Source organism: Solanum lycopersicum, chromosome 8, assembly GCF_036512215.1.
Source record: "Solanum lycopersicum chromosome 8, SLM_r2.1".
Classification (NCBI taxonomy): domain Eukaryota; kingdom Viridiplantae; phylum Streptophyta; class Magnoliopsida; order Solanales; family Solanaceae; genus Solanum; species Solanum lycopersicum.
The window spans coordinates 64,953,515-64,981,233 of NC_090807.1; the positions used below are offsets into that span (position 1 = coordinate 64,953,515).

Consider the following 27,719-nt stretch of genomic DNA (forward strand, 5'->3'; position numbering starts at 1 on the left):
GTGGCGGTGGTGTGTATACATGCAAAAGCAGAGAGTGCCACCTATCATCTCATGTGGGACCAATAGTACCAGGTGTTACAAATAGTCCTTTTACGAGTACCATTACCAATCACCTCTATCATCACGATCATTATTGATAATCGAGTATCATTATCAATCACCTCTATCATCACAATCATTATTGATAATCGAGTACCATTACCAATCACCTCTACACCATTGTCGTCAATCCTCCACCCATACAATTAGCAATGTCATGACCAACTATCATCGAAGATCTCCTTGACAAAATATGAAAAACTTAGGCCTAAAATATATTGTATAAATTTTATTCTTTCTGTTTCATAAAAAATAACTTAATTTAACTTGATATAAAGTTAAAAAAAACTTTTAATCCTAATTATTGCGATGTTGATATAAAAATTTGTACAACACAACATTGATACGATGAAATCATAAAACTGATACCTCTAAAATTTTAATTTAGTAGTCAAAGTGGTTCTAACAACTTCTAAGATTTGGTATGAAGTATCATCTGTTTCGAAATATTTTATTTTTGGGTGAGGTACAATCAACAAAAAATATTTTAGTGTATTTTTAATTTTTGACTAGTGTTACAGCAGTAGCGGTGCAACTTCGAGGGGGTCTCTGATTGACATTTTTAGTAGGAAAATTATAATATATAATTTTAAAAATAATTTGTTTATATATATATATTTTTATTCACTCAACACTATGACGTGCATGCTTGGTGACGTGGTCACGCATAATTTAGAATGGTCAGTAAAACATGATTTATCTAAAAATTATATATTATATATAGAAAATCGTATAAAGTATATAGATAATAAGTTATATATTATATGTCTATATTAAATCTTCATTGTTTATAACAAAATTTTTCAGTTCATCATTAATCATGAAGTTTCTAAATCACATTAAATATTTCACGATAGAAGCATGTACATTGTGTTGCATCGCCTCTCTCAATTTTGTTTTGTAATACTCTATTTTCCATGGGTAACCGTTACTTTTAAGCATATTTTTATGCCAGTTTCTGCAAGAAATAGCTCAACTTAGGATATATTCGATATGAAGGAAAATATTTTTGCCAAACTGACTCAATTTTTTTCTAAAAAATTTATTTATATATACAAATTAGAAATTTAGTTTCCTAGATTAATTTTATTAATAAATGTTATAAAAATAAGAAAAGGAATATTTACTAAATATAATAAAATAGAGAGGGTATTATAAATATAAAAAAACTTTATAAATCTAGATTTGATCATAAACATTTTCTATAATTGTTTATTGACATAAAATGATCAAAGTATTCTTTTATTATAAATAAATACATAAAACAAACCAAAAATTGACAAATTTCTTGTTTGAAGAGACCTTTGTCTAGATCTTGTTAAAATTATATCTAGCAACTAGCAAACATGTTATACAAATTCCTTAGCTATGGATGTCTCCACATTTAAAGTTGAGTGACCAATGTTACACATGTTTGTTGCAAGTTAAAGAGGCAAAGGTAGTAATAGTAATCATTATATATGCACACAATTGGAATAAAAAAGCTCTCATCCCTCCCTAAGAGGATGCACCATCACTTTCAAACCCCTAGGCGATTTGGAGCTCTATTTGTAACTTCTAAGAAATTCCAATTTCAGCTTTCACGTGTTTGATCATTCGTCTGATAGAGTATATAAAAATAATATAAAATAATGTGTGTTTATAATGTTTGTATTAATAGTGTCTATGTTAGTTACATATATAATATCTTTTATGAATTGTTTGATTTGATCATTTGATAGAGTGTATAAAAATAATGTTCAATAAAGTGTATTAGTAATATATGCATAAATAATGATTGTATTAATTATGTTTACATTGGTTATGCATAGATTATTTTGTATGCATCATTTAGTTTGATGTATACAAATAGTATGTATTGTAATAAAAATGTTATTTTATGAAAATCCCCTACATAATTATGGTGGAAATATGTAAAATTGCTTTTGAGGGATAATTGAGTTTTTAAACATGCTAATACATGCAATAAGTCCATTTGCATTAATTTACTCATACCTAGAAATTCATGATATTAGTAATATACTCTCTAATACACAATATAGTCTTGCATCAGTTGTATATAGCATAAAAAAGTGCACCAAACAAACTAATACTAATTCATAGGATTAATGTGTGCATTATATTTGTTTACACTCTATCAAACGACCCGTTAAAATAGTGTCAAGTAAAATTGAAAACTTGAAATTTTCAAACTTAAAGCCATACGATAGATAGAAATCCAATTGAACAAGAATCGTATTAAAATTCTAATTCTATCTTCGAAAAATTGCAAATTAGAGACATCGCAAAATTTCAAGAGCAAAGTGTCAATAATTTATTTTCTTAAAAAAACCTAATTAAATTCTGTTATGATTTAGAACGTATAACTCATAAGGGATGGTCATGGCCAAATCTGTGTTTTTAAATTTTCAAAACATACTATTTTACCATTTAAGGAAAAACAACCAACGAAATCGAATTTCGATTTGTATATTATTGTATATAGGCATATAAATACTATCTATATATGTTTTAATAATAATATGTTTCGAGTTTTTAAATACTTCTACTTAAAACAGATCAAATTTTTGTATATTATTATAACAATGCATATTATATATCAAATTATGTTTTAGCCTAAACATACGTAATAATTTTTTTTACCTATATTAAGTAATTGTATAATATATTTTAAAAAATTATTGTTTAGATGCACTAAACTCTCTAGAATTAAAAAATTGAAGGTCCCACCACATAAATTTAATTTATTGTATCCAATTTTAGCATCTATGTTTAATTCTTCTCCCACTTTTAACTTGGAAATATTTAAAAAAACAAAAAAAAAAAAAAAAACAAAAACGAATCCCTCTGTTTTGATTAAAGCTAACCCTAGAAATTCCAATAATAACTCTAATCGTCATCGAACTTTCCAGAACCTCAAACCAGAACCTACAAGAACCCTCTAGTCCCCACTACCACACAAACCCCTCTTTTATAAAGCCCTAAAAACTCAAAATCTTTAATCCCTTCACTCCAATTCTTCTTCAGATTTCTTCAAATAAATTCCTGTAAATCAGCAGCCATGGCTGATGAAGCTAAGGCCAAAGGTAACGCAGCTTTCTCCGCCGGCAATTTCACCGACGCTATTAACCATTTCACTGAAGCCATCAATCTTGCTCCCACCAATCATGTTCTTTACTCTAACCGATCTGCTGCATACGCTTCATTAGGGAAATATTCCGATGCTTTATCCGATGCACAGAAAACAGTTGACCTAAAACCCGATTGGGCGAAAGGGTATTCTCGTTTGGGTGCCGCACATTCTGGACTTCACCATTATGAAGATGCGGTTTCTGCTTACAAGAAGGGGCTTGAGATTGATCCGAATAATGAGGGTTTAAAATCGGGTCTTGCTGATGCTCAATCAGCTCAGGCTCGATCTCGTGGTCCGGCGGTTCCGCCCAGCCCGTTTGGTGATGCGTTTTCCGGTCCGGAGATGTGGACTAAGTTGACTGCGGATGCGAGTACAAGGGGTTATTTGCAACAGCCTGATTTTGTTAACATGATGAAGGATATTCAGAAGAACCCGAGTAATTTGAACCTTTATTTGAAGGATCAGAGGGTAATGCAAGCACTTGGAGTTTTGTTAGGTGTGAAATTGTCGACGAGGATGCCAGAGGAGGACGATGAGATGCCGGAAGCTTCAACGGAGAGGAAGAGACCAGCAGAGACGGAGCATGTGAAGGAGGAGAAGCGTCCCGAGCCTGAACCAGAGCCGGAGCCAATGGAAGTGTCTGAGGAGGAGAAGGAAATTAAAGAGAAGAAAGCGAAAGCACAGAAGGAGAAAGAGGCGGGTAATGCAGCTTACAAAAAGAAGGATTTTGAGACTGCAATTCAGCACTACACTAAGGCTATTGAGCTTGATGATGGAGACATATCCTTTATTACTAACCGCGCTGCTGTCTACTTGGAGATGGGAAAGGTATTATTCCCAAACCTTAATACTCCTAATGTTATTTGGCTTAGATAAGGAGTACTTGTTTGTTTGACTTGCATGGTATATTAATAGTAGTAGTGAAGGTTAAAGTAAAATTTTTTAAAAGAAAACCAAGTCCGTTTGTCTTGCCTAGTTCGTGCTTTATCTGTTTTTATGATCCCTGCTTGCTACAATTGATCTAGTCTTTAACATGATCAAAACAAGTTGTAATTTCTGAAATATTGCACTTTGGAGTTAGCCTAGCCAGCTTAGTTAAGCTGAAGTTTGTGGTAGTTAAGGGTTGGAATCTAGTTGTGTGGTATGATAGTACACGTCCTGCTTGAGTTGTTTAAAAAAATGGCACTTCAATGGTTATGAGTTCTTGCTTTTGGAAGTTGTATAGATAATGTTGAAAATAGACAACAATCCTCAATATTGGATGAGAGACTGTATAAATTGGAATGGAGGGAGTATCAACCTTTACTACTTGTGTGTTTGCCGTCATTATGCATTTTTATGGTGACATGCTTGAGGGAATTTGAGTTCATCATTAGCGTAGTTTATGTGGTTGAAGGATTTCATTTTTCTCTTAGGTTAAAGGCCATCAGTAGTGCTGTAACACCTCGGTGAGGTTGGTTTCTTTTTCTCAATTTATAACTAAGGTTTTGGGGTTTGTTTTGAGGTTTTAGTTGGGTGTCATATAAGAAATGTTGTAGTCGAGAGGGTGCAGAGTATCATAGAGGGAAATTGAATTTGGCTTATTGGCAGGTTTATGATGCTGGATGTAATGTATTTATGTAGAAGCGTTCAGACATATGGGGGATATATCCTTCTCAAGGCGTTCATTTTTCGTTTGGGCGTTTGGCTTGGTTGTTATTAGACCCTTGTCAGATTGCTATAGTAGTATTTCTCATCAATGATCTACTTTTTTTTATCAGTCAATTGTCTAGGGTTGCTGATCTTCTTTGCTATCTGTTCCCTTTTCATTTTTTTGGGTGGTGGAAGAGGGTGTCTCTGATTTTTCCTGCTGTGGTAGAATTGCCTAACTGAGTTGTCTTGTCTTTCCTAATATATTAGAAGAGCATAATAATTAATGGAAGGTTTTCCATTTAAAATGTAAAAGCTGATCTGTTAATCTCCAGATGGTATGTCTATCTGAAACCTATGAACAGCTGTGAAGTGGTGATAGTACAGGTGCTCATGCATTGATTCATTCATTAGCTTGTATTAGGCATGGAATGTGTGTTGCTCTTCATTGAATATCTGCTTGTTAATTAACCTTTAAATTCTAATCAATGTCCTGTTATACTTGTTAGGTTCCCAATTGGTGCTAGGCTAACAGTGATGTGTCACATTATTTAAAACGGAACATAATGTCCTTAGAAGAAACCCAAATGTTACAGAAGATGTAGTTAAAACACTGATATTGGTAACTTTCATGCACAAATATTTGTAAATTATGTTCATCCATTTCTTTTTTGATTTTTCGTTTATTCTAGCCTTCCATAATTGATGCAGCTTAGAGTTGTTTGCTAATGGTTGTGAAGTAAATGTGTGACTTTTTTCTTTAGAAGTTGTTTAACAACGGTAGTAGTCTCTTTAAATTCTTTACAAACTTGCTCTCTTCAAAAACTCTATATATATTCACGTATGCGGTGGTAGTAATCACTTCCTCTTCTGTGGTAATGAAGCCTGTATATAGGCTTCTCCTGGGAGGTCTGTGTCTGTCCTGGTATCTAGCTGTTTGAATGGGGATTTCTCATTGCTGCCATGCCTTTTTGGGTGGATCATGCGTTAAGAGTATTCCGGTTTGTCAGAAAGATATATCTGGCCAGAAAAGCTAAATGCTTATAAATTCCATGAAAGGAATTCTGAAATGAATTGAAGCTACTAACTGACACAACAGAATCTTGGGATTAGGGATGGAGGCTGTGAGTTCATCGGAGTTCTTTTCTGATTTCTAATATGATTAATCACCAAAGTTGACCCTTCAAACTGTTATGTTAAAGGGAAAGGGTTTGAGTTAGTCCACTTCCTTTGCTCATTTAGTCTCCATCTAGGACCAAAAATAGCCATATAAAGCCGAGGGGTGAGTGGAGATTATCTTTGCCAACTTACTCCCACCTATATGTCCTTGATTTTTCTGGTGACTGCGTGACGTGATACTTGGTCATTAGGGGGGGGGGATAGACATGGTGATGAATCGTGTTCCCATCCCCATTGCCTCCCAGGTTCCTCTGTCCTATTTTTTACCCATACCAAGTGCAATATTTTGAGCATAGTTCCAGGACTCCGATCTGTTCCCTGTGATGGTATGATTTACCTGTGAAATTTCTGCATAATTTCTCTGCTCTTGTGAACTCATTGTGTGATATGTTTTTTTTGCCTTGATTTCAGTATGAGGAATGCATCAAAGATTGTGACACAGCTGTTGAAAGAGGGCGAGAGCTAAGGTCCGACTATAAGATGATCGCAAGGGCTCTGACTCGCAAGGGAACTGCCTTGGCAAAGTTGGCTAAAAGTTCAAAGGATTTTGAAGCTGCAATTGAGGTTTTCCAGAAAGCTCTGACCGAGCATCGCAATCCGGATACCCTTAAGAAACTGAATGAAGCTGAGAGGGCGAAAAAGGAATTGGAGCAGCAAGAGTATTTCAATCCACAAATAGCAGACGAAGAGCGTGAGAAAGGTAGTTCTTTCTATGATGCTTGTCTTTGTTGTTTTTTCCTCTTATGGGGCTAACTTTCTTCACGACGTTACAGGAAATCAGTTATTCAAGGAGATGAAGTATCCAGAAGCAGTTAAACATTATACTGAATCAATAAAGAGGAATCCCAAAGACCCGAAGGTATGGCCTTCCTCCATCTTCTGTAACCTCTTTTGACTTAAGAGCTTCTCCCTTTCCTTTTTTCAGGACTCATTCCTTGGTAACTGCAAGTGATGCATGTGATTATCTCCTTTGTTTTTTGTTAGGCTTATAGCAACCGGGCTGCCTGCTACACCAAGCTAGGTGCATTACCCGAGGGGCTCAAGGATGCTGAGAAGTGCATTGAGCTTGATCCAACATTCGTAAAGGGTTACACCAGGAAGGGTGCTGTTCAGTTTTTCATGAAAGAGTATGAAAAAGCTTTGAAAACTTACCAGGAAGGATTGAAGCTTGATCCTCAGAATCAGGAACTCCTAGATGGTGTTAAGAGGTATATACATATTTCTTTTATAATCACATATCTTGTCAGTTACTTTCTTTTAAGTTGTTGAGGGTGTTTGTGATTCTTAAAATTGGTTTCCTTTTGGTGGTCTGGTCTGGTCTGGTTTGTGTTTTACTTTTCTACTTTTTCTGCATTTCACCTATCTTATTTTTTATCAAGAAGACTTGGGAAAATATGTTTGTTATTGCAAGATGCGGTATTCATTTTGCAGATGTGTTGAGCAAATAAACAAGGCAAGTCGTGGAGATCTGACTCCAGAGGAGCTCAAAGAAAGACAGGTAATGTTTCTTTGCATTATATAATCTTATTTTGCTTGAGGTGAAGATCATCGGTGATGGTTAACACTTGTAAATCAATTTCTTTGATCAGGCTAAGGGGATGCAAGATCCAGAAATTCAAAACATCCTTACGGACCCAGTAATGAGACAGGTAATATTTGGTTGTCTGAGAGCAGTATGTTTGTCTTGTAATTTAGCAATATCATTGTGTAATTAACTTGGGCATTTCGTATTCTGGATTAGGTGCTAAGTGACTTCCAGGAGAACCCAAAAGCTGCACAAGATCATATGAAGAACCCTCTTGTAATGGACAAGATCCAGAAATTGATTAATGCAGGAATTGTCCAAGTTAGATAAGTAGCAATACTTACAACTCACCAGGGAATGTAGCTTTGGACTATCCATTCTTTTTTTCCATCCTTTGTTTGCTTAAAATTGTTCTTCACTTTCGAAGTGTAACGGCGCACAGTGTTTGGGTTTCTTATCTCTTCTTTTCCTTTTTTTCTTCTGTGGTAACTTTTTAAGATTTTATATCTTGTTTTCCTTGAAGGGGGTCAGAAAGAAAGAAAGGAGGATTGCTGGCACGTTTATGTCTTAATTGTTGTGCTTCCGGTCAATTTCTAGTCATTTCATCACTATATTTCAAAAACATTGTAGCCATGGAAATCTCAACTATAACTTTCCCAGACTAGCCTAACAAATACTATATTTGCTTTTACTAATTTTTCTTACCTAAGTGAGTTCTTATAAGCAATCAAACATCTTCATGACTTGACGGTTGAGAGAGTACAAATTTTGTTTTTGTTTTGTGAAAGTAAAGAGATCGGATCTTAGGTACGTAATATTATAACAGAAGTGCAAAGTAAAAACAAACGTGAAATAAGCAACTCAAAATCGTCAGATGTTACACCTAAGATCTCAATAAAGAGCATCAGATTGTTACAAAGCATATATTTATTTCTATAGTAAGAAAAATAATCCCACAATCGGAGACACACTCAATCTTGCCCTAAAATATTGATGCTTCTTTTGGATGTAGAGACATCTTAAATGCATGTATACACATTTCCTTCTTGCTTTCTTCCGTCTCTTCGGAGTCTCAGCTTATAACTCAACAACATACACAAACGTCTGAAAAAACTCAGACGCATGACTAAATATCAGCTATTCTCCATCGGTGTTCCATGCTGGTACGTACAAAAAGAATGTTGTCCAAGCCTTAACATCTTCGTCGAGTAAAAATACCTATTTTCAAGTTTGTGGATCCAAAATCTGGAAGATGACTGACTAAGCAGCAGCTGCTTCCTCCTTTTTGGCAAGCTGGTTTTGAATGTGTTGAGGGACAACGTCAAATTTGGCTAACTGCATAACATACGATGCACGCCCCTTTGTCATTCCTCGCAAGGTACTAACGTAATTGAACATCTCTGCTAATGGAACTAAAGAATCCACCACCTGCATCAATCATATTACATACATCAGAAAGGAAACAACAATTTATCAAACACATATTTTTACATATGCTTATTCTCTGCAATCGTAAAATATGGCATGTCACTATCCCTCTAGAGGTCATTTTTAAGTAGATAAAGCTACATATCTTACAAATCTTCATAGAGAAACTATATTCACCATCAGTCCCTGCTTTATATGACAATCTCCGATCGCATATGGAGTTTAAAATAAGGCCAAATACATAAGCGCCCGCTTAAACTTGTCCAGTTTTTCCATTTAGATACATAAACTTGTTTAGAACCTATTGAACACCTAAACTCGTATTCCAATTAGACACAGTTTTATGAGACAACCCAAAAATAATGCTTGTATGAAGTGCATTTCACATGCAATTGACAAGGCAAAAGCATGAGATAGCGGCCTGTCGTTTTGATCCCAAATAGTAAGGAAAACAATCACAAAAAAAAAAGATCCATTCCACAAAATATCCAATGAACGTGACACATCTAGACAAAATAATGTTGAGATCTGGACATGATATTTTCAAAAATCCTGGATGAAATTCTTCACCCGAAATTGTCCATGAGAGAGCAAGAAAGGAACTTTAAAGAAAATTAAGAAAGCAAGCATTAAGAATTAATTTCTGAAGAGCAAGCAGAGTAATCATGAGGTTGAAGGCTTTTAAAACCCGTTTGATATTATCTTTTTCGAAGAATTGGATGAGTAATTCAAACCTGACAAAAACTGCAACCGAGGGAAAACATGAAAAGGGGATCATGGATTTCAAGAAACCAATCTCAGGCTGTTCTTCTTCAAAATTATTGGAGAAAATTTCAACTGAATCTTGAGGTGTTGGAATCGAAGAAACTAGATTTAAGTTTTTTGGGGAAATGTTCCTAATGAGAAGTGGGTTTGACAAGCCAGCCATGGAACCCGCCACGGGCCTTGAAAATTGACGGTGAGATGGTCGACAGTCAAGCAAAACTGGTGGAAAAATAAGAAATGGAAAAAAAAGAGAATTTTTCTCCAGGCACTGAACACGCTCAAAGAGAGGGGAAGACATATACTTTGCCATGTCAATAAAATGTGTGTAATTGTAATGTTTTTACAAGAGCATAGGTGTTCAACAGGTACTAGCCCGAGTTTAAGTGCCTAAATGAAAATATTGAGATTCAAACTATGTAAAAAGTACTACAAGTCTCAATAATTGATAATTCAAGATATTTAAAAGATAATAAAAAACCGAAGGAAAGACTCGTTTGAATCTTGAATACTGAGAAGTGCCACATAAATTGGGATGGAGGGAGTAGTATTTTTTTAAAAAAAATTGACTTAATTCACGTACTACTACTGTATGCATGCTGGATTATTATGTGAACACTGAGGTTGATGGAACCCAATTCTTGTTCAACAAAAAGTGCAGTCGGATAGGTGCAAACATAGATATAATGAGTAGATTGATGAAAGGAGTCCGCAATTCATACCTTGAGACCTCCAGGCTTGTCTCCAAAGCTGTTGATCTGGCCTCTCCTTGAGTTAAGGTCACCAATCACATCCCCTAGATGTTCTTCTGGTGTAACTACTTCAACCTTCATTATGGGTTCTAGCAATTGTGGACCAGCTTTTCTCATCCCTTCCCTAAAAGCTCCCCGAGCAGCCAGCTGGAATGCCAAAACACTTGAATCCACATCATGGTAAGATCCATCTACTAGCACAGCACGAACATCAACAACTGGAAAGCCTGCCAGTACTCCGTTACTCATGCATTCTTCTAATCCCTTCATAACACCAGGGATATATTCTTTTGGCACTGCACCTCCCTTGATTTCACTCTTGAATTCATATCCACCACCTGCTTCCATGGGTTCAAACCTTACTGTGATATCAGCAAACTGTCCTGAACCACCAGACTGCTTCTTATGCACGTATTTTACTTCTGAGTTCCTGGAAATGCTCTCGCGGTAGTTGACTTGTGGAGCTCCGACATTAGCTTCCACCTGTCAATTGATAAGCCGTGATACTAAATGTAAGAAATCTCTCAGTTCTACAAGGCGTTTACTATAAATAAGAATGATATGCAAAAATAACTGCTTCTGAGTGTGTTAACCAAGCATTTAAATCACATTAAGCAGTAAATAAGAGTAAAAGTAACTAGAAACTGCAATGGCAATTCCTCTGATAATAATATGAGAAAAAATAGGTTATTTTCTTCCCTTTTTTTTTTTTGTGTGTGTGTGTGTATGTTTAGGGATTTCCAGATACATACCTTAAATTCCCTTTTCAGTCGATCTACAATGATCTCAAGATGTAATTCTCCCATTCCCTCAATAACTGTCTGGTTAATCTCCTCATCACGTGAAAAATGGAAAGACGGATCCTCTTGTGCCAGTTTTATTAAACCTTGCGCCATCTTATCAATGTCTGCCTTGGTCTTAGGTTCAATTGCAACCTTTATAACAGGATCTGGGAAATCCATGCGCTCAAGCACAACAGGCTTCTCGGGATCAGACAATGTCTCTCCTGTAATTGTATCTTTCAATCCAGCAAGAGCAACAATATCACCAGTTAACGCTGTCTTTACATCCTCTCTACTGTTAGCATGCATTTCCAGAAGTCTGCCAATTCTCTCTTTCCTGCCTTTGTTTGCATTCAATACATACGATCCTGCACTAAGCTTTCCTGAATATACCCTAACAAATGTGAGAGACCCAACAAAAGGATCATTCATGATCTTAAATGCCAAACCAGTAAATGGTTCATCATCACTAGGGGCCCTCTCAATGATTACTTCTGGGTTGTCAGGGTCAGTTCCATTCATGGGTGGCACGTCAACTGGAGAAGGCAAATAATCCACAACTGCATCGAGCAGCGGCTGAACCCCCTTGTTCTTGAAAGCTGAGCCACACAATACAGGGACAAAATTACCAGATATAGTTCCCTTCCTGATCAACTGTTTGATGGTTGCCTCATCAGGTTCAACTCCTTCCAGGTATTTCTCCATTACATCATCATCCAATTCAACTACAGTCTCAATCATCAGTGCCCTATACTCCTCAGCTAGCTCTTGAAGATCAGCAGGAATGTCCTCATAGGAAAACTTTGCCCCTAATTCTTCTCCGGACCAAACAATAGCTTTCATCATCACAAGATCAACTAATCCTTTGAATGTATCCTCTGCACCAATTGGTATCTGAATTACAAGTGGTTTAGCACCCAAGTTTGTTACTATCATGTCTCTTGTTCGGAAGAAATTAGCTCCAAGACGATCCATCTTATTTACGAAACATATCCTAGGGACTCCGTATTTATCAGCTTGTCTCCAAACAGTTTCTGATTGAGGTTCCACACCAGCAACACTGTCAAACAAGCATATAGCACCATCTAAAACCCTAAGGGCACGCTCTACTTCAAGAGTGAAGTCCACGTGACCAGGAGTATCAATAATGTTGATGCGATGCTTGTTCCAGAAGGTGGTAGTAGCAGCAGAAGTAATTGTAATCCCCCTCTCTTGCTCTTGCTCCATCCAGTCCATTGTGGCAGTTCCCTCATGCACTTCACCAATTTTATAGTTTCTGCCAGTATAGTAAAGGACCCTTTCCGTTGTAGTTGTCTTCCCTGCATCTATATGAGCCATAATTCCTATATTGCGATAGTCCTTCAAAGGCACTGTTCTCTTCTCCTCTGCAGATAAATAAAAGAGCAGCACATGAGTTTATGTTCCAGGAATGATACACTCTCTATACCAAATGAACCCTGTATAACATCTATGTCCGCAGACTTACGAGTCAACACTAACCTAAAATACATACTCATCTCATAAGACATAGTGTTGGTAAACCATAACTTTAAATTAGTGTCAATGGTGTTTCTAATCATTGACCTCTTTTGGGTAAATAAACATCAAAATATGTTCTTAATGTTCAATGCTATTTACCTTGAAATGCATTAAACAGTGGAATCTCCATTCCCTAGAATTGAATTTTAAGAAAGAAAATCCACAACAGAACTCAAAATAAACACCTTCAAAGATTAAGTATATCTTATTATAGTTATCCATACTAAAGTTTCAAGCTTTATTTTCCTTTCCACTATCCAAAATTTAATTATTTCATTTTCCAACTTGTTCATGAATATTCAAATCAAGCCCCTTTTGTTCTTCCGCAAAAAAGACCTTCCTTTTCTCAGCCTAGTTTTCTCCAATTTCTTATGTTCTCAATCCTAATTTCGTCCCACATTATAGAAATCAGTAACTAAGGCAATCACATAAAATAAAATGATCTCAGTTTCTCAATTCCAATCAATCAATCAATTGTGTCTCAATCTCAACCTAGAAGGAGCCAGGTATATAAAAAATCTATATCCACTGCATTCATAACCATACTATTCATTTATTTATTGAACAGCGGCGAGCCAACTTGCGCCACCTCAACTATAATACTAGGTACCTACATTCACAATATGGTTTCCGGGTAACTCTTTCCACAAGAACTTATGTAGACTGGTTGCAATCACCTAGCCTTTTAGCCAATAGGAATCCCAACTCTGGCCTCCCATGGTCTTTATTCTATCTTCTTTAACCTTCCAATATAAAAACAATGAACAACAAGAAAAGCAAGACTCTTGCCCAAAAAAACAACCTATCCCCTCCCCGTCCCCTTCTCTCCCACTCCCACCCAAAAAATGTTATCTTTACAAGTTACTCACTTATAATTTACACCATAAAATTGAATTTTTTTTATCCTGTAAGCAAAATTTGATACCTTCAGAAGCAGCCACATCAAAGACAGAAGCCAACACCTCTTACCCAAGAAACCAACCTATCCACTAACCCCCACCCATCCCTCCTCCTCCCTCCCACCACCACCAAAAAATGTTTAACTTTACAAGTACCCATTTATAATTTACACCATAAATTTGACCAAAGCAAAGACAGAAAAGCTAACACCTTTTACCCAAGAAACAACCTATCCACTAAACCCCCCAATAAAAAAGCTATCTTTACAAGTTACCAATATGTTCACACCATAAAATTGAAATTTTGAAACTCTAGCAAAAACAATTGAAATTTGATACCTTCAGCAGCAGCCATAGCAATAACAGAAAATCCATTCTTTCTTGTTTTCTGAGATAACCCTAAGCTTCTAGAACCATTAACAGAGAACACTCGTGAACTACCAAAGAATTCAGACATGGAAGCAGAAGCAAGTGACTGTAGTTTAACACATCGATTCCTCCTAGAAGAAGTGACCCTGTTAGAAACGGGTACGGGTCTTTTAGACCCATTAAAGTTACAAAGTGAAGAAGCAGCAGATGACATTCTTGTCACTGACTCTGCTGCCATTTCTTTTTCTCCTCCTCTGTTTTTCTGGTTATAGTGTGTTTATATTTGTACTTGTTTATATTGCTTCGGATAGGGAGTGGAGATGATGAAAAGAGTTTTGAGGTGTGAGAACTTTTGGTGATTTGGTCATTTTAAGACCTTTGGTTTTTAGGTTATTTTTGGACTATGGGATAATATTGTGAGGCCTAGAAAAAATAATTTTTAAAAATTTTAGTATTTTGGTATGTTTTAGATTGTCTTGTTAGACATGGAATAATATCCACAACACCCATTTAAATCAAGTTGTATTATTGGGAAAAAATTAAAAATATTGATACAATTAAAGATTGATCGTTTAAACTTCAGATATCGAGCGTGTATTTGAGACACTTTTATTAGTAAAAGAGATACGTATATGATTATCAGAAGTTTGATCTTGATAAAATAAATATTTACAATTTCAATTACATTTAAGTTTCTTATTAAGTGAGTAATTTTAAATTTTGTTCATTGTGATTTTAAAATTTAAATTGTGATTCCAATATTGAGTATATGTGCATTTGCCCCTTCCCTTGGGGATTAGTAGACCTAGTTTAAGTTCAAAATTATGTAGACCAAGACAAAGGTGCAAGCTAGGCTTGTCCTACAAAGGGCCTCAACTATCTGGTGTTCGCATTAGAATCGGATTAATTTGAATTTGTGCCACGTAGGGCTTCATTTGGAGAGAAGCGTCTATCAAATATTTTTTTCATACCGAAGACTTGATCTTGTGACCTCTGGTTAAGGAAAGAACAACTCCATCTATTGCACCACATAATTTGATGATAACGCTTAAGAATATTGGTGATTTAGCTAACAATTTAAATGAAATCAAATTAATTAATACTTTTTCGGATTTGGTTTGATTTTAAAATTTTAAAAATCCATATCATTTGGCTTTAAATATCTTATATTATTTCATCATTTTTTTTCATTTTATCTTGTAATTATGCTATCACTTCTAGAGTGAAGCCTGTGTGGTTCTGTGTTTATGTAGATTTCATTTATTTGTATTATTGATTATTCTAATTTTTTTGAACTTGCACAAGTTTTATTTACAAATATATTTTGAGTCCCAACGTATTTGTAGTTTTTTTAAAGACTTAACACAAAATAAACGCAAATGTGCAAATAATCCAAAAGTCACAAATGAACATTCTTAATCTCATTGCAAATAGGAAAAATTACATGAATTAATATATTTTTTAAAATAATAACTCATTTTAGTGATACTTTTTGTTTATTATCATTTATAGCAATACTGTGATAAATCTGTAATATGTATTAAAAGTGAATTATAATTGTTTTTAAAATATCTTATGTTTGTTTGATAAAAAATTGTCACATTGTATTATAAGTGTATTAAAATATGTGATAAATGCATTATCCATCATTAAAACTTGTATTATATGTGAATAATAAATTGTTCTTTGTAATATATATTAAACTTGTATTATAACTGAATTAAAAGTGATCAAGTGAAAAAAAATATTATTATTGTAAATGATAAATATTTTTTAGGGCAACTTTCACATATAGCAAACAAAAAATTCATATTTGTATGCTATAGCAAACTTTGCATAATTACGCTCCATAGCAAATATAAAACTGTATAATTTGCTATACATATACAATTGTATAATTCGCTGGCCTAAATTGTATAATTCGCTGGCATAAATTGTATAATTCGCTGGCTTATTTCGCTGTAATTGTATAATTTGTTTTACATACTGTTGAATCGAATTAAAAAATATGTATATTGCATAATTATAAGTGTATAGCAAGAAGATATATGTTTTTTTCACTTTATACAAAAACAAAACATAATATATACACTTCTGTTGTATAAAGCTAGAGAAAATTGTAATCCATTGCAATTGTATAATTCGTTGGCCTTTTTCTCTGCAATATTTGAAGTAAAATGTTTGTTAATTGTATAATTAAGTGTATAACATGAAGATATACATTTTTGCATGTTTATATACAATTTTCTCTCGCTTTATACAAAACAGAAACATAATTATACACTTCTGTGTATAAAGCGAGAGAGGCGAGCGAGAATGGAGAGTGCGAGCGAGATTTTTGGGAGAGAGACGCTGGCAAATTTTTGCTAATGTTTGCTATGGAGCACAATTAAATCAAACCCTAGCTATTCCATTTAATTTAGGTTATTAGTTTGCTATTATATACAATTTTTCCATTTTTTTATTATAGTATATTTATGTAAGTTTCCCTTACATATAAGGCCTAATTGTATTTTTTTTACTGGGCCTAATTGGACTCAAACAACAATTTTCAGGACACGATGCTTTTGATACAAAGCCCATTAATAGTAAATTACCTATAATGTATTTTGTTCTCAATCCCTCGTAACTTTTTTCACGGAACATAAATTTATACTGTTGTATTTATAATATGAAAAAATTATACAAATATACAACTTAGTAGATTTTTTAAAGTGATTTTTGTAATTTGAAAAATATTAGAGATAAAATGTAATAAACTCTTAATACTATGAGATTTATATAATTTTTACTTATAATATACCACAAATTATGTCTGCATGACATTTGCCCTTAATGAACTTATACTCACTAGGCATAAGTTCAATTATTAAACGATAAAAATAAAAGATCAACCTATTTGAAAGAAAATTTGTGCAATTTCATCATTTCTTTTAGTAAGTATTATCTCCTAAAAATCTCTTACGCGATTAATGTATTTTTATAGGTCAAGATTGGACATCATCACCACATCATGAGTCTATTGATTTATGATGAATCAACTTGGGTGAGTCCAAATCAAAGTCACTCTAGTCCAAACTCATTTAAACGTTTGATCATAGTATAATAATATAGTAACATAAATAGAAGAAGAAATCTAATTAGCCCATCATCAATATTATACTCCATGTCCTTATAATATCAGACGTGTGTTAGGTTTTATTTGCCTTAAATTTTTTACCATAAATATGTATTCCTTTTAGAAAAAGATTTTGGATTGACTAATCATTTTTTCTTGTAGAAAAAGGTTTAGGGCTCTATAAATAGAGGAATGTTCCTTCTAGCTTGATCAACATTCACAATGTAGTCTTAAAAAACTTTGAAAGTTTTAGTTATAGGGAGAATTTGTGGGTCACAAGCTTGATACGTTATCACTTGTTTTAACCTCCCATGTATTCCGAGTGAATTGGTTGAGGTTATTTTTCTCTGTATTTTGTACTCTCATATTTATAGTGGATTGCTCGTCTCCTTTGTGGACGTAGGTCGATTGACCGAACTACGTTAAATCTTTGTGTCTTTTGGTATATTTCTGTTTGTCTTCTTACTCATGATCTTTTGAGGTTTACTTTGCTAGCTTCCGCGTTTACACCTGCTTATTTTCGGTCCTAACAATGTGTTACATACAAACTTCAAAAGAAACCATTTATTTCATGAAAATTGGATACAACAATAATTAAAAGGGGCAATTACTAGCCTCCATTCCAACCAAATAGAGTAAAAAATACACTTCTTTTAAAATAAGCAACTAGTAGTACTACAAGCATACAAATAACAAAATACCAAACACATAGAAAGAAACTAATTTTGTCTTAAGCACATTGGAAGTTCTTGGGTGCATATTTGCCACAATTGTTGAGCAACAAGCTAAGGGAAAGTGGAACATTTAGATTAATTCCCAACACATTGGCTTTAAGGGCAGTGCAAAGGCAGACAGCAGCATCAAGGTCAACAAGTCCTTCAATTAAAGAGCAACATTGAGTCTTGGCTGGACTACTTCCAACAACAAGGTGCAATAAATCACCCAATAAATTGGCACAAGCATTTAGTTTTAGTGTGTCCTTTGGGCACTTACCCTTTGATGATGGGGTGGAGGGGGTAGGGGTAGGGTAGTGGGGTTTGGGGTGTGGGGGTGGTGGGCATGGGGCATTAGTGGAACTAACCATAGTGAAAAAAAGAATGTTCAATGTGAGAACAAGGGCAATTGAGGTTGCACCAAACTTAGACATTTTTTCCAAACTTAAGAAATTAAAATTAGCACTCTCAACAATTGAATGTGGCTAATTAGTTGTTTGCTTGGTGTTTGAAAATGAATGAAATGAGTGGCTATTTATAGGTAAAAATTTATGATTTTTATTATTAGAAAATTGAAAGAGGGCCATGTGGATAGAGAATATTGTGTAGTCAAGCAGTTGGCAAATCCAAATTGAGATACTACTACTATTATTGGATTATAAACTTACTAAATTGTATTTTTGTGGATTTCATTAGTTATTAATAATAAAATTAATAATATATGATATATCTTCTTCCTCAGAGATAAATTACACATCCTTTATTTTCACATGGGACTTACATTATTCTCTCTAATTATTTGATCAATATTGTTCTTGAACATGCACGACCTGGATCCCATGCATCAAGATTAATTCTAAGTTTGGAAGCTAGTAGTAATTAAAGAAATGCCTGTTAATTTTTTGAGTTTAACTCAACTACATTCCACAAATTATAGTCATAGACTCTATTTTATGCCTTTATTTTTCAAGAATCAAATTACATGAAATTTTGATTAACACTATAAAATATACTTTTTGTCATGTTGATATGAGAAAAATTATAATTTCGTAGTACTTTTTCTATAGTTATTGAATATCTAAAATTTAATTTTAAAATATTAAATCAATCTAATTTAATAAAGCTTTGAAGAATCAAACTGAGTCTCGAAAAGAGAAAATGTGATAACTATTTTGAGACGAAAAGCGCGTAAAATAGTCGATTGTCATTATTTTTCTCTTCTGTCGAGGAAATTGTGTGGCCTATATATGTTTAGTTTTTGATCAATGATATATGAATGAAGTCAATTATTAGTAGCACAATATGGAAAAAATGAAGTTATGAGGAAGACAAGTAATATTTTTTAGAGTCAAAGTGTGAATACAGATAGTAAGATTCTCAATTAACTTTATATCTATTTTTAGCACTACAATATGTGTGGTATACTTGTATTGGTAGACCAAAAAAATCAAAAAAACAAACGCAAATATTGACAATTTATTGTCAAAGATGCTAATAAAATATTAAAGTTACTAGAAATTCAACGAAATGCATGCGATTGGACAGTTTAAAAGGTTTGATATATTTTTGAATATTACTCGTATTTATCTTTATTATTATATAACTTACAAGTACATATATCATTTTCTTCTGATAGACGTGAAAAAATTAATTTTAACTCAAACTTTTAATTACTTTTTGACAAAAATATAGTCCATATATATGGGTATATTTTGATCCTCATCACACATATTTTTTTTGATTTTATGTTTCAACTTCTAATTTAAATTTATTATTTTGATAGTCAAATTTATTTATGTTTCACTAATTTTCTTGAAAGATTTATTATAAATGTCTAATTTAAATTTATTATTTTGATGGTCAAAGATATAAAGTCATCATCATAACTTTGCAATTGTTCTATTACTCCACTAAACAATTTTGAACATATATTATTATATTATTTTTTATCCATCCCAAATTTTATAAAGCAAGTGTATTCACACGTCAATCACATGATACTAATATGGAGTAACAAATAAACAGCCTTAATACAATACAGAAAGAGATATAATCAAATAATCTAATTTCTTTATAATTCATAAATTTGTTAAAAACTCACGGGTAGAGGAATCAAAAGTACACATGTTAAATTGTTTAACTAAATATCACAAGAACTAAAATTAAAATATAACAAATTATTTGAGGGACTAAGAGTGAAATTTTCCCTTTAGGTAAATTAAGAAGAAGAAAAAAATAGAAAGCAACGTACAAATACTCATCAATTATTACACATCTTGAAATAAAACTTATAACAATATAGGATTGTATAAGTTCAAGATCAAATATTAACAACTCGTAGACAAACTCATGCTTAAGGATTATTTATAGAGCCAGGATTGGAATTTAGAGTTTTAAATTTTTAAGACGGAAGATTAAGATATTGTAAAGTATCCTTTAAAAAAATTTTTTTTATTGGTACGGGTTCGAACTTCGAACCCACAATCAGGACGTAGCTATACAGTCTTGGACATTCTTCGTCAGAAAATTATATCGTATATATTACTAAAATAATATACAAAGTGGTAAAATAATGTATTCTGCAAATCCTTAACACAACAAGGTGAGTTTCAAATATAGCTAGTAGCAACTTTAAGCCTTTTTTTTTCAAACTTTTTCATGTATATTGCGTACTATTTTACAATATATTTTTTCATGTACATTACATATTTTTTTTAAAAGAAAATTTCATATATATTACGTAATTTAATTTTTAAAATTTCTAATGCCGTCAGACAGTTTTGTTAATAAATTCACTAGCGAATATACACATATATATATATATATCCATCTTTTGACCTAAGCAAACTTTAAATGGATTATGATCTATCCTTTTATTAATTTGACAGGTTTAAGTAATTGGAGTATAGCTTGATTAACTCACACATTTAAATTTCATTTGTCAATCTTTTTCGAAGAGAAAAAGGTAATAATAATTCCTTATTTAATAGATGTCAAATTTATTACAAATACAAATAATTGGATACTTACTAATAGTAAACAAAGGCTAACGAGCCTAGGCTTTCTTACTATAATATAAATAATAAACACACAAAAATATAGAAGGAAAAATAAAATTGAAAATATCTAAATAATGGAAAAGCAATATGATTTATGCACATTGGAAGTCCTTGGGTGCATATTTGCCACAATTGTTGAGCAACAAGCTGAGTGAAAGTGGAAGATTTAGATTAATACCCAACAAATTGGCTTTAAGGGCAGTGCAAAGGCAAACAGCAGCATCAAGGTCAACAAGTCCTTCAATTAAAGAGCAACATTGAGTCTTGGATGGACTACTTCCAATAATAAGGTGCAATAAGTCACCCAACAAATTTGCACAAGCATTTAGCTTTAGTGTGTCCTTTGGGCACTCACCCTTAGGTGATGGGGTGGAGGGGGTAGGGTGGGGTTTGTGGTGTGGGGGTGATGGGCATGGGACATTAGTGGAACTAACCATAGTGAAAAAAAGAATGTTCAATGTGAGAACAAGGGCAATTGAGGATGCACCAAACTTAGCCATTTTTTTCAAAGTTAAGAATTATTAGCACTCTCAACTATTGAATGTGGCTAATTAGTAGTGAGAATGTTGTTTGTTTGGTGTTTGAGATTATGAAATGGGTGGCTATTTATAGATGGAAATTTTGATCATTAATTATATTTTCGGAGGTAGCACTTTTAGTCCCTCAATTATTGATAAATTCTTATTTTAGTTCTGATAAAATTCACACATTTATCGTAATTATTAAGCGTTTTACTATTTATTTACTTATTTTTTACGTTAAGCTTATATTGTTACTCCATGTTTGAGAGTAATATAGTTACAAAAGTATTTCAAATACAACATACTTCCTGCATGTAAGGATTAAAAACACATGTTTCAATCAATTAAAAGTTAAATATGTTTCATCAAATAAAATCAAAACAAGAATTTGTCAATAATTAAGGGATCAAAAGTGATCCTTTCTTCTTCTTTTTTCCCATCCTACTTCTAAATTCTAAAACTAATGGAACAAATTATGATGAGGAAGCCCATGTGGACATATATCAAGACAAGCTGGCAAATGTATACAGCTTGAATTAATTTAGGAGTATATGATGAATTATTATACACTTTGTAGTCTTGTAAATTTCATTAGTTGTCTATATTTTATCTTCTTCCTCTAAGAAAAATTATTCATCCTTTATTTTCACATGGGACTTAATTTTATTAATATTTTCTCTAATATTTGAACATTGATCCTCAAAACAACTTGGATCCAATCAAGTTTTTTTTTCTTTTGTTGGAAACTAGCTAGTAATACTTCGTCTATTTTTCTCACCTTCAATCAATGAGAAATTTATATTTGAAACACAATTTTTTATTCATTTCTCACTGAATCAATTTACTGAAAAAATGTACGATAGAGATAAAATAGTTTAATTTCTTACTCAAAATACTGAGAAGCTTTCTAATTTTTTCGTGTGAAAATATCATTATTATTTTTTTTAATTGATTCAATCAGAATATTCGTAGAACTAGCCGCAAATATTTTTGATGAAAAATTTTAATAGAAATATAATAAGTAGTGTGTACTATGCTAAATGGAAGTGTGTAAAAAAGAAGACTTGATAGAAATGCTTACGCTTGGATTTGTACACTATCAAGAAGTTTCTTCTTTTATATTTTTCTATTGATGTTGATAGCCTACTATATATCTTAGTTTCTTAATACGGCAATGAACCGATAAATAATAATAAATACGTTTTGGTCCTTTGATAAATATTAGAGTGATATTCAATTTTTTTTTTCAATTCCAATCTTGCCTATGGATGTAAAAAAGTGTGTGAATGACATCATCGTGTTATAGTTGATCTTTTTATTAAGGGATAATGCCCAAGTACCCCCTTAACCTATGCCCGAAATCTCAGAGACACATTTATGCTATATTAAGGTCTTATTACCCCCTGAACTTATTTTATTAATAATTTTTTACCACTTTTTAGCCTACGTGGCACTATCTTGTGGGCCTAACGATGGTTGAATTTTTTTTCAAACTAGTGCCACGTAGGCTAAAAAGGGATAGAAAATTACTTATAAAATAAGTTCAGGGGGTAATAGGACTTTAGTATAGTATAAGTGTGTCTCTGAAATTTCAGGCATAGGTTAAGGAGGTACTTGTGCATTTTTCCTTTTATTAAACTCGTTAGTAAGTACTATATTATTGATTCATTTTGAAATTCAACTAATTTAGATTTGTGTTGGAAAATTTCACTTTAAGAATAAAGCAATTTCTTTTCAAAGACGATCGGAGTTCAAATCTTAAACTTCTGATTAAGATTAAAAGAATACTTATTTGTGATATTAATATGACAACAACTAACTTACCTAACACTAAAACAAAAATCTAACACAATAGGACAATATATACTTGTAAAGAATGACACATAAGTGATATGATGAATTAGTTAAAAATGTACTAATTGAATAATAATTAGTCTTAATAACGACTCAATCACAAAAGAACATCCTCTAATCGTCGGTGAAATATCCTAATTATTAGAAGAGTAAAAATTACTATTGTTTTCTTCCGAGAAAATATTACTTTCACAGCTGAAAAATACTGTAAATGAGTGATAGATCGATCGTGAATATAATTCTTTATTTCAATTTATTTTAATATAATTTGAACAAGATCTAAGAAAATACTAAGATATATAATCTTAAACATTTTATAGATATGCATGCTTTTAATTTATTTAAATTTTTTTAGAGTGTCAAATATGTCATAATTTTTGACTGAATAAAAAAAATTCATTAAAAAAAAATGGAAGATATAAAACTTAACTGTTTTTAAATTTATGTTAGATATCCTTGAAATAAACTAAAAAGTGTATATTACATGCCATATTCGAATTCAGATTTAATTAAATTTGTGTATATCGAACACAAGACGCTGAGTGAGAAGATTAAAAAAACAAGACAAAAAAGGACAGCATGAAAGTAATACTTTACCTTATTTTTGATGAACCATATTGAGTAAGATGAGTTATGTTCTAATATTATATAAAATTAAAATTGGAATTTAACTCAGGTCACAAAAATTAAGCTAAAAAAAATTAAGAATAATTGTTTAAATCTTATAAGAAAATTATCCATGTCATTAACCATCAAGACTTTTTTTATTTTTTAACACTCGTCGCAAGTTTATCTACACCTTCTTTATATGTCTTAAAAAGTAATTTCATTTTTTGTCAAGCATGCCATACAAATATTACATTATTGTTACTAGCAACCAGTTATATATACTATAGCCATTGGCGGAGCCAAAGTATCATTACGGGTTTATTCGAAGAGTTCGGAGTTAAAATGGCAAAAAAAATTGTCAAAAATTTTAAAAGAGAATACCAATTTTGCCCTTTTAGTTTAAAAAAAATTGATGTACCCTTTTGAAATTTTTGACAATTTTCTTTTTATCCTTTTGACTTCAAACTCTATGCATAAAAATTATATTATTTTTACATACTTAAATTGATCTTTTAGATATATATAATGGATATCGAACCCCCTTCAATTACTTTTATGTCTACTTTTTCAAATTTTATATTTTTTATGAAAAATTTTAACTCCGCTATTATCTATATCACACGATGATTGGGAGAATCCTATAAATGAAAGCTTGGTACGCATTCTTTTTTTTTTTTTTATGAATGAAAAAAATTAAATGAAGTGCGTGGTACGCGCTAGGCATGTTTCTTGGCTCGATATGACGGTCTATCATTATTGTGCTACCAAGCTCAATCACGATTAGAGGTAGAGTTAAAATTTAAAGTTTGTAAATTCAAAATTTTAGATATTTTAATAACTTGTACATATTGAATAGATTTTCTAGAATAAATTTAAAAAATTTAAATTAAAATTATTGAGTTCGATTGAATCTGCGTTAAATTCTAATCTGATTAGATTATTGTTGACACCCAATTTTGACCCGCATCGGTATGAGTTAGTTAGTTTTATAAACCTTGCGAAAATAAATATATGTACGTATATACATATATGTATATACATATATGTATATATATATATGTATATCTTACACCCATTCCTTTACCCCAGCCCACTCCACTCCTCTCTCCCATTCCCAAAATAAAATTACCCAGGCCCAACCCCTCTTAATCTTCAGCCCCAACATTAATTCTCAGGCCCAATTACCTCAACCCAACACTAACTTAATACTAACCCAACCCAATCCCCTTTCGACCCGACCCATTTCCCTTTCCCCTTCTTCTTCCCCTTCCCCACGTGATCCCCCTGCAAATGAAGAAACCCAGCAAATTATTTCCCAAAGCCCACGCGCGGAAGCTCTCAAAAAACAGTCCCTTCCCCGTGCTCTCTCCCTCGCTCGCTCTTCCCTTTGTCCCGCGTCTCCCCCACGCGAGCTTCTCTTCTCTCACCCGACCCAAACCTTTTTTTTCCTTCTTCTTCTTCGCGTCAACTCAGTCCCAGAAGGAACAGACGTCATTTCCTGCAAACGCCAACAACCCCACGTTCTTCTCCCTTCCCCCTTTATTTTGCTTGAACGAGACGCGACGACAGAGACCCATACCCTGTCAAGCAGGTCTGCGAAACGTCGTAGTCGTCCTCTCCAACACGCCTGTGCCATGGAAGTTTGACTAAATGGGATTTAGTTTCGAATTCAAAAGGAGAAAAGGGGGGCTATTTCTTCTCCTCTATAAATACCCCTTTTCTTCATCAGAAAAGGTGGTGAGAGATTTTTCATCGAAAAATTCGGAAAAAAGCAGAACTTGGGTTGGATTTTTGGTGGCTGAAAATTTTAGGTTTTTGAAAACTTTGAGTTTGAAAAAAAACAAATCCTTTTGGGGCTTCACTGTTTGGTTTCAGAAGAACGGAGGAGATCGAATTTTTTTTGAGAAGAGAAACGTTCTGTTTCATTAACAGTGTGTCGATCGCGGTGTTCCGTTGAAACGTCGTAGCCGTCTCGGTGTGTCCTTTCGTCGAGGAAGTTCTTGCTCTGCTCGATCATCTCCAGTTCGCTGCTCCGAAAAAGGTACATTTTCCAGTTCTTTATCAGTTTTCTTTATAGGTTTCGAATCTTGGTTCGTGTCGCTGTGAATATGAGATGTTATATCTGTTAGTTTTGCTCGATTTCGAAATATATTGCGCGTTATGATTCTGTCTGGTTATGCCTGCTGGTTTCGTATTACTTTCTGTTCTTTCGCCTTCTTCTCTTCCTCTGAAGGTCTCCAGTAAATTTGTAAAGTGCTGTAGCCTTGTTTACGTTATTTGCTTCTTGTGAAGTCATTTTATGACCTGTTTATATGCATTCTTTGCTGCTTAAAGTGTGCCATTCCTTATACGTTCATCTAGTCTAAACTTTCATTTGTCCCTTTCTTCGAGTTATTTGTATGGGTTGGAATGGATCAAATGTTTAGTTTGTTTTCGCAGTTGTTAAACATACTGTTTAGAAGTCGAGTTTGGGTCTTATGATCATGTCACATTTACAAAGCTAGAGGAAGCAATGGTAGTTCATTTGGACTATGACGTCATGTCTCAACTTGCTTCGCATTTGGTATTACTAACTATGCTTAAAATTGGCGGGAGTGTGTGTCCAAGTATTCATGTCACTGCCATCTCTTTACTTGTTGTGAATTCTTGTTTTATTTTTAGCCTTATTTGGATATGTTTTTGAAGTCATTTGTCTCCCCCTCTAATTCATATCTCCAAGTAGTTCATTTTTATCCCCGTTTTGTTCAAGATGCTTGCTATTAGTTTATCGTTCAAGGTGCTAATTCTCTTTTGTTTGTTTGATTGCATGTGAAAACTATTCTCGAGTCCTCATGGACCTCACTCCGATTCCTTGAACCTTCTCGTTGAGCCATAAAGGCTCAAAACACTTTTTCCGAGTCAGCCAACCCCTGAAAGGATGTACAGCATCGAAAGAAAACCAGCAGAAACTGCTGGAAAAGTTGTTGCAGGGATTTGAAGAACATGTATACAGCAGTATACATGTTTTATACATCTGTTATACGCTGATATACAGGTCGAAATGTGCACAGGAGGCCTAATCCGAAATCTGGGTCGATGGCAGTGAAAATACGCTGCTTAAAATGAATTTTCAACTCTCGAAAGTCGAAAAACAGGCTGATATACAGTCTGTATACACTGATATACAGACACGATATAATATAAATATGTGTAAAAAATGTGATTGGCAGGGGAACGTAGAGGAAAGCCTATTCTAATTAAAATTCGGAATTAGGCAAACAATGCGGACGTAGGGTGCAGCCCGTATACATTAGTATACATTATCGGGCGACGATATACACTTGTTAAGTAAGTTTTAAAAATTGTACAGGTACAAATACGCAGGGCAATACAGGGAAAAGTAGCGGAAAATATATATTCAAATAGGTGCGGGGCTTGAGAGGTCCAAATGGGTCAAATATATGCTGTATACAGCATGTATACACTTGTGTATACTTTGTGATTCTTTTTTCAGGATTGGGCCAGGGCCCTTCAGCCCCCCCCCCCCCTTTATTAACAGGCCCAAAGGCCATTTTTTTTTCTGCAGGTTTTAAAGAAGGCCCAAGTATAAGGATTAGATTAGGACAGGTGGGCCAAAGCCCAATTGAATGAATTTGGGCAATCAAGCCCAAGTTCAAATATTTCTTTCTCTATTATTTATTTGTTTGAATTATTTAATATCTTGGTAGATTTTTTTTTTAAAAAAAAAAATCTCCTAAAGGGGTAGCCAT

The 27,719-nt window shown here is 33.4% G+C and overlaps 4 protein-coding genes across 4 annotated transcripts; 1 reads left to right on the forward strand and 3 right to left on the reverse strand.

Moving 5' to 3' along the window:
- Positions 1 to 2,873: 2,873 nt before the first annotated feature.
- Positions 2,874 to 8,136, forward strand: LOC101245387 (hsp70-Hsp90 organizing protein 2). The gene is made up of 7 exons (XM_004245683.5): positions 2,874 to 4,060; positions 6,452 to 6,740; positions 6,814 to 6,899; positions 7,025 to 7,248; positions 7,472 to 7,538; positions 7,630 to 7,689; positions 7,782 to 8,136. The coding sequence occupies exons 1-7, from the start codon at positions 3,161 to 3,163 to the stop codon at positions 7,893 to 7,895; spliced, it is 1,740 nt and encodes a 579-aa protein (XP_004245731.1). The 5' UTR covers positions 2,874 to 3,160; the 3' UTR covers positions 7,896 to 8,136.
- Positions 8,137 to 8,398: 262 nt separating this feature from the next.
- LOC101245683 (elongation factor G, chloroplastic) lies at positions 8,399 to 14,572 on the reverse strand. The gene is made up of 4 exons (XM_004245684.5): positions 14,067 to 14,572; positions 11,260 to 12,674; positions 10,478 to 10,990; positions 8,399 to 8,993 (listed from the first exon to the last, which is right to left on the reverse strand). Exons 1-4 carry the CDS (start codon positions 14,332 to 14,334, stop codon positions 8,826 to 8,828), a joined length of 2,364 nt encoding a protein of 787 aa, XP_004245732.1. The 5' UTR covers positions 14,335 to 14,572; the 3' UTR covers positions 8,399 to 8,825.
- Positions 14,573 to 17,763: 3,191 nt separating this feature from the next.
- Positions 17,764 to 18,450, reverse strand: LOC101245083 (14 kDa proline-rich protein DC2.15). The gene has a single exon (XM_004245682.5). The coding sequence runs from the start codon at positions 18,359 to 18,361 to the stop codon at positions 17,945 to 17,947; it is 417 nt and encodes a 138-aa protein (XP_004245730.1). The 5' UTR covers positions 18,362 to 18,450; the 3' UTR covers positions 17,764 to 17,944.
- Positions 18,451 to 20,893: 2,443 nt separating this feature from the next.
- Positions 20,894 to 21,571, reverse strand: LOC101244795 (14 kDa proline-rich protein DC2.15-like). Its single transcript, XM_004245681.5, has one exon. The coding sequence runs from the start codon at positions 21,484 to 21,486 to the stop codon at positions 21,079 to 21,081; it is 408 nt and encodes a 135-aa protein (XP_004245729.1). The 5' UTR covers positions 21,487 to 21,571; the 3' UTR covers positions 20,894 to 21,078.
- Between the last annotated feature and the right edge of the window lie 6,148 nt (positions 21,572 to 27,719).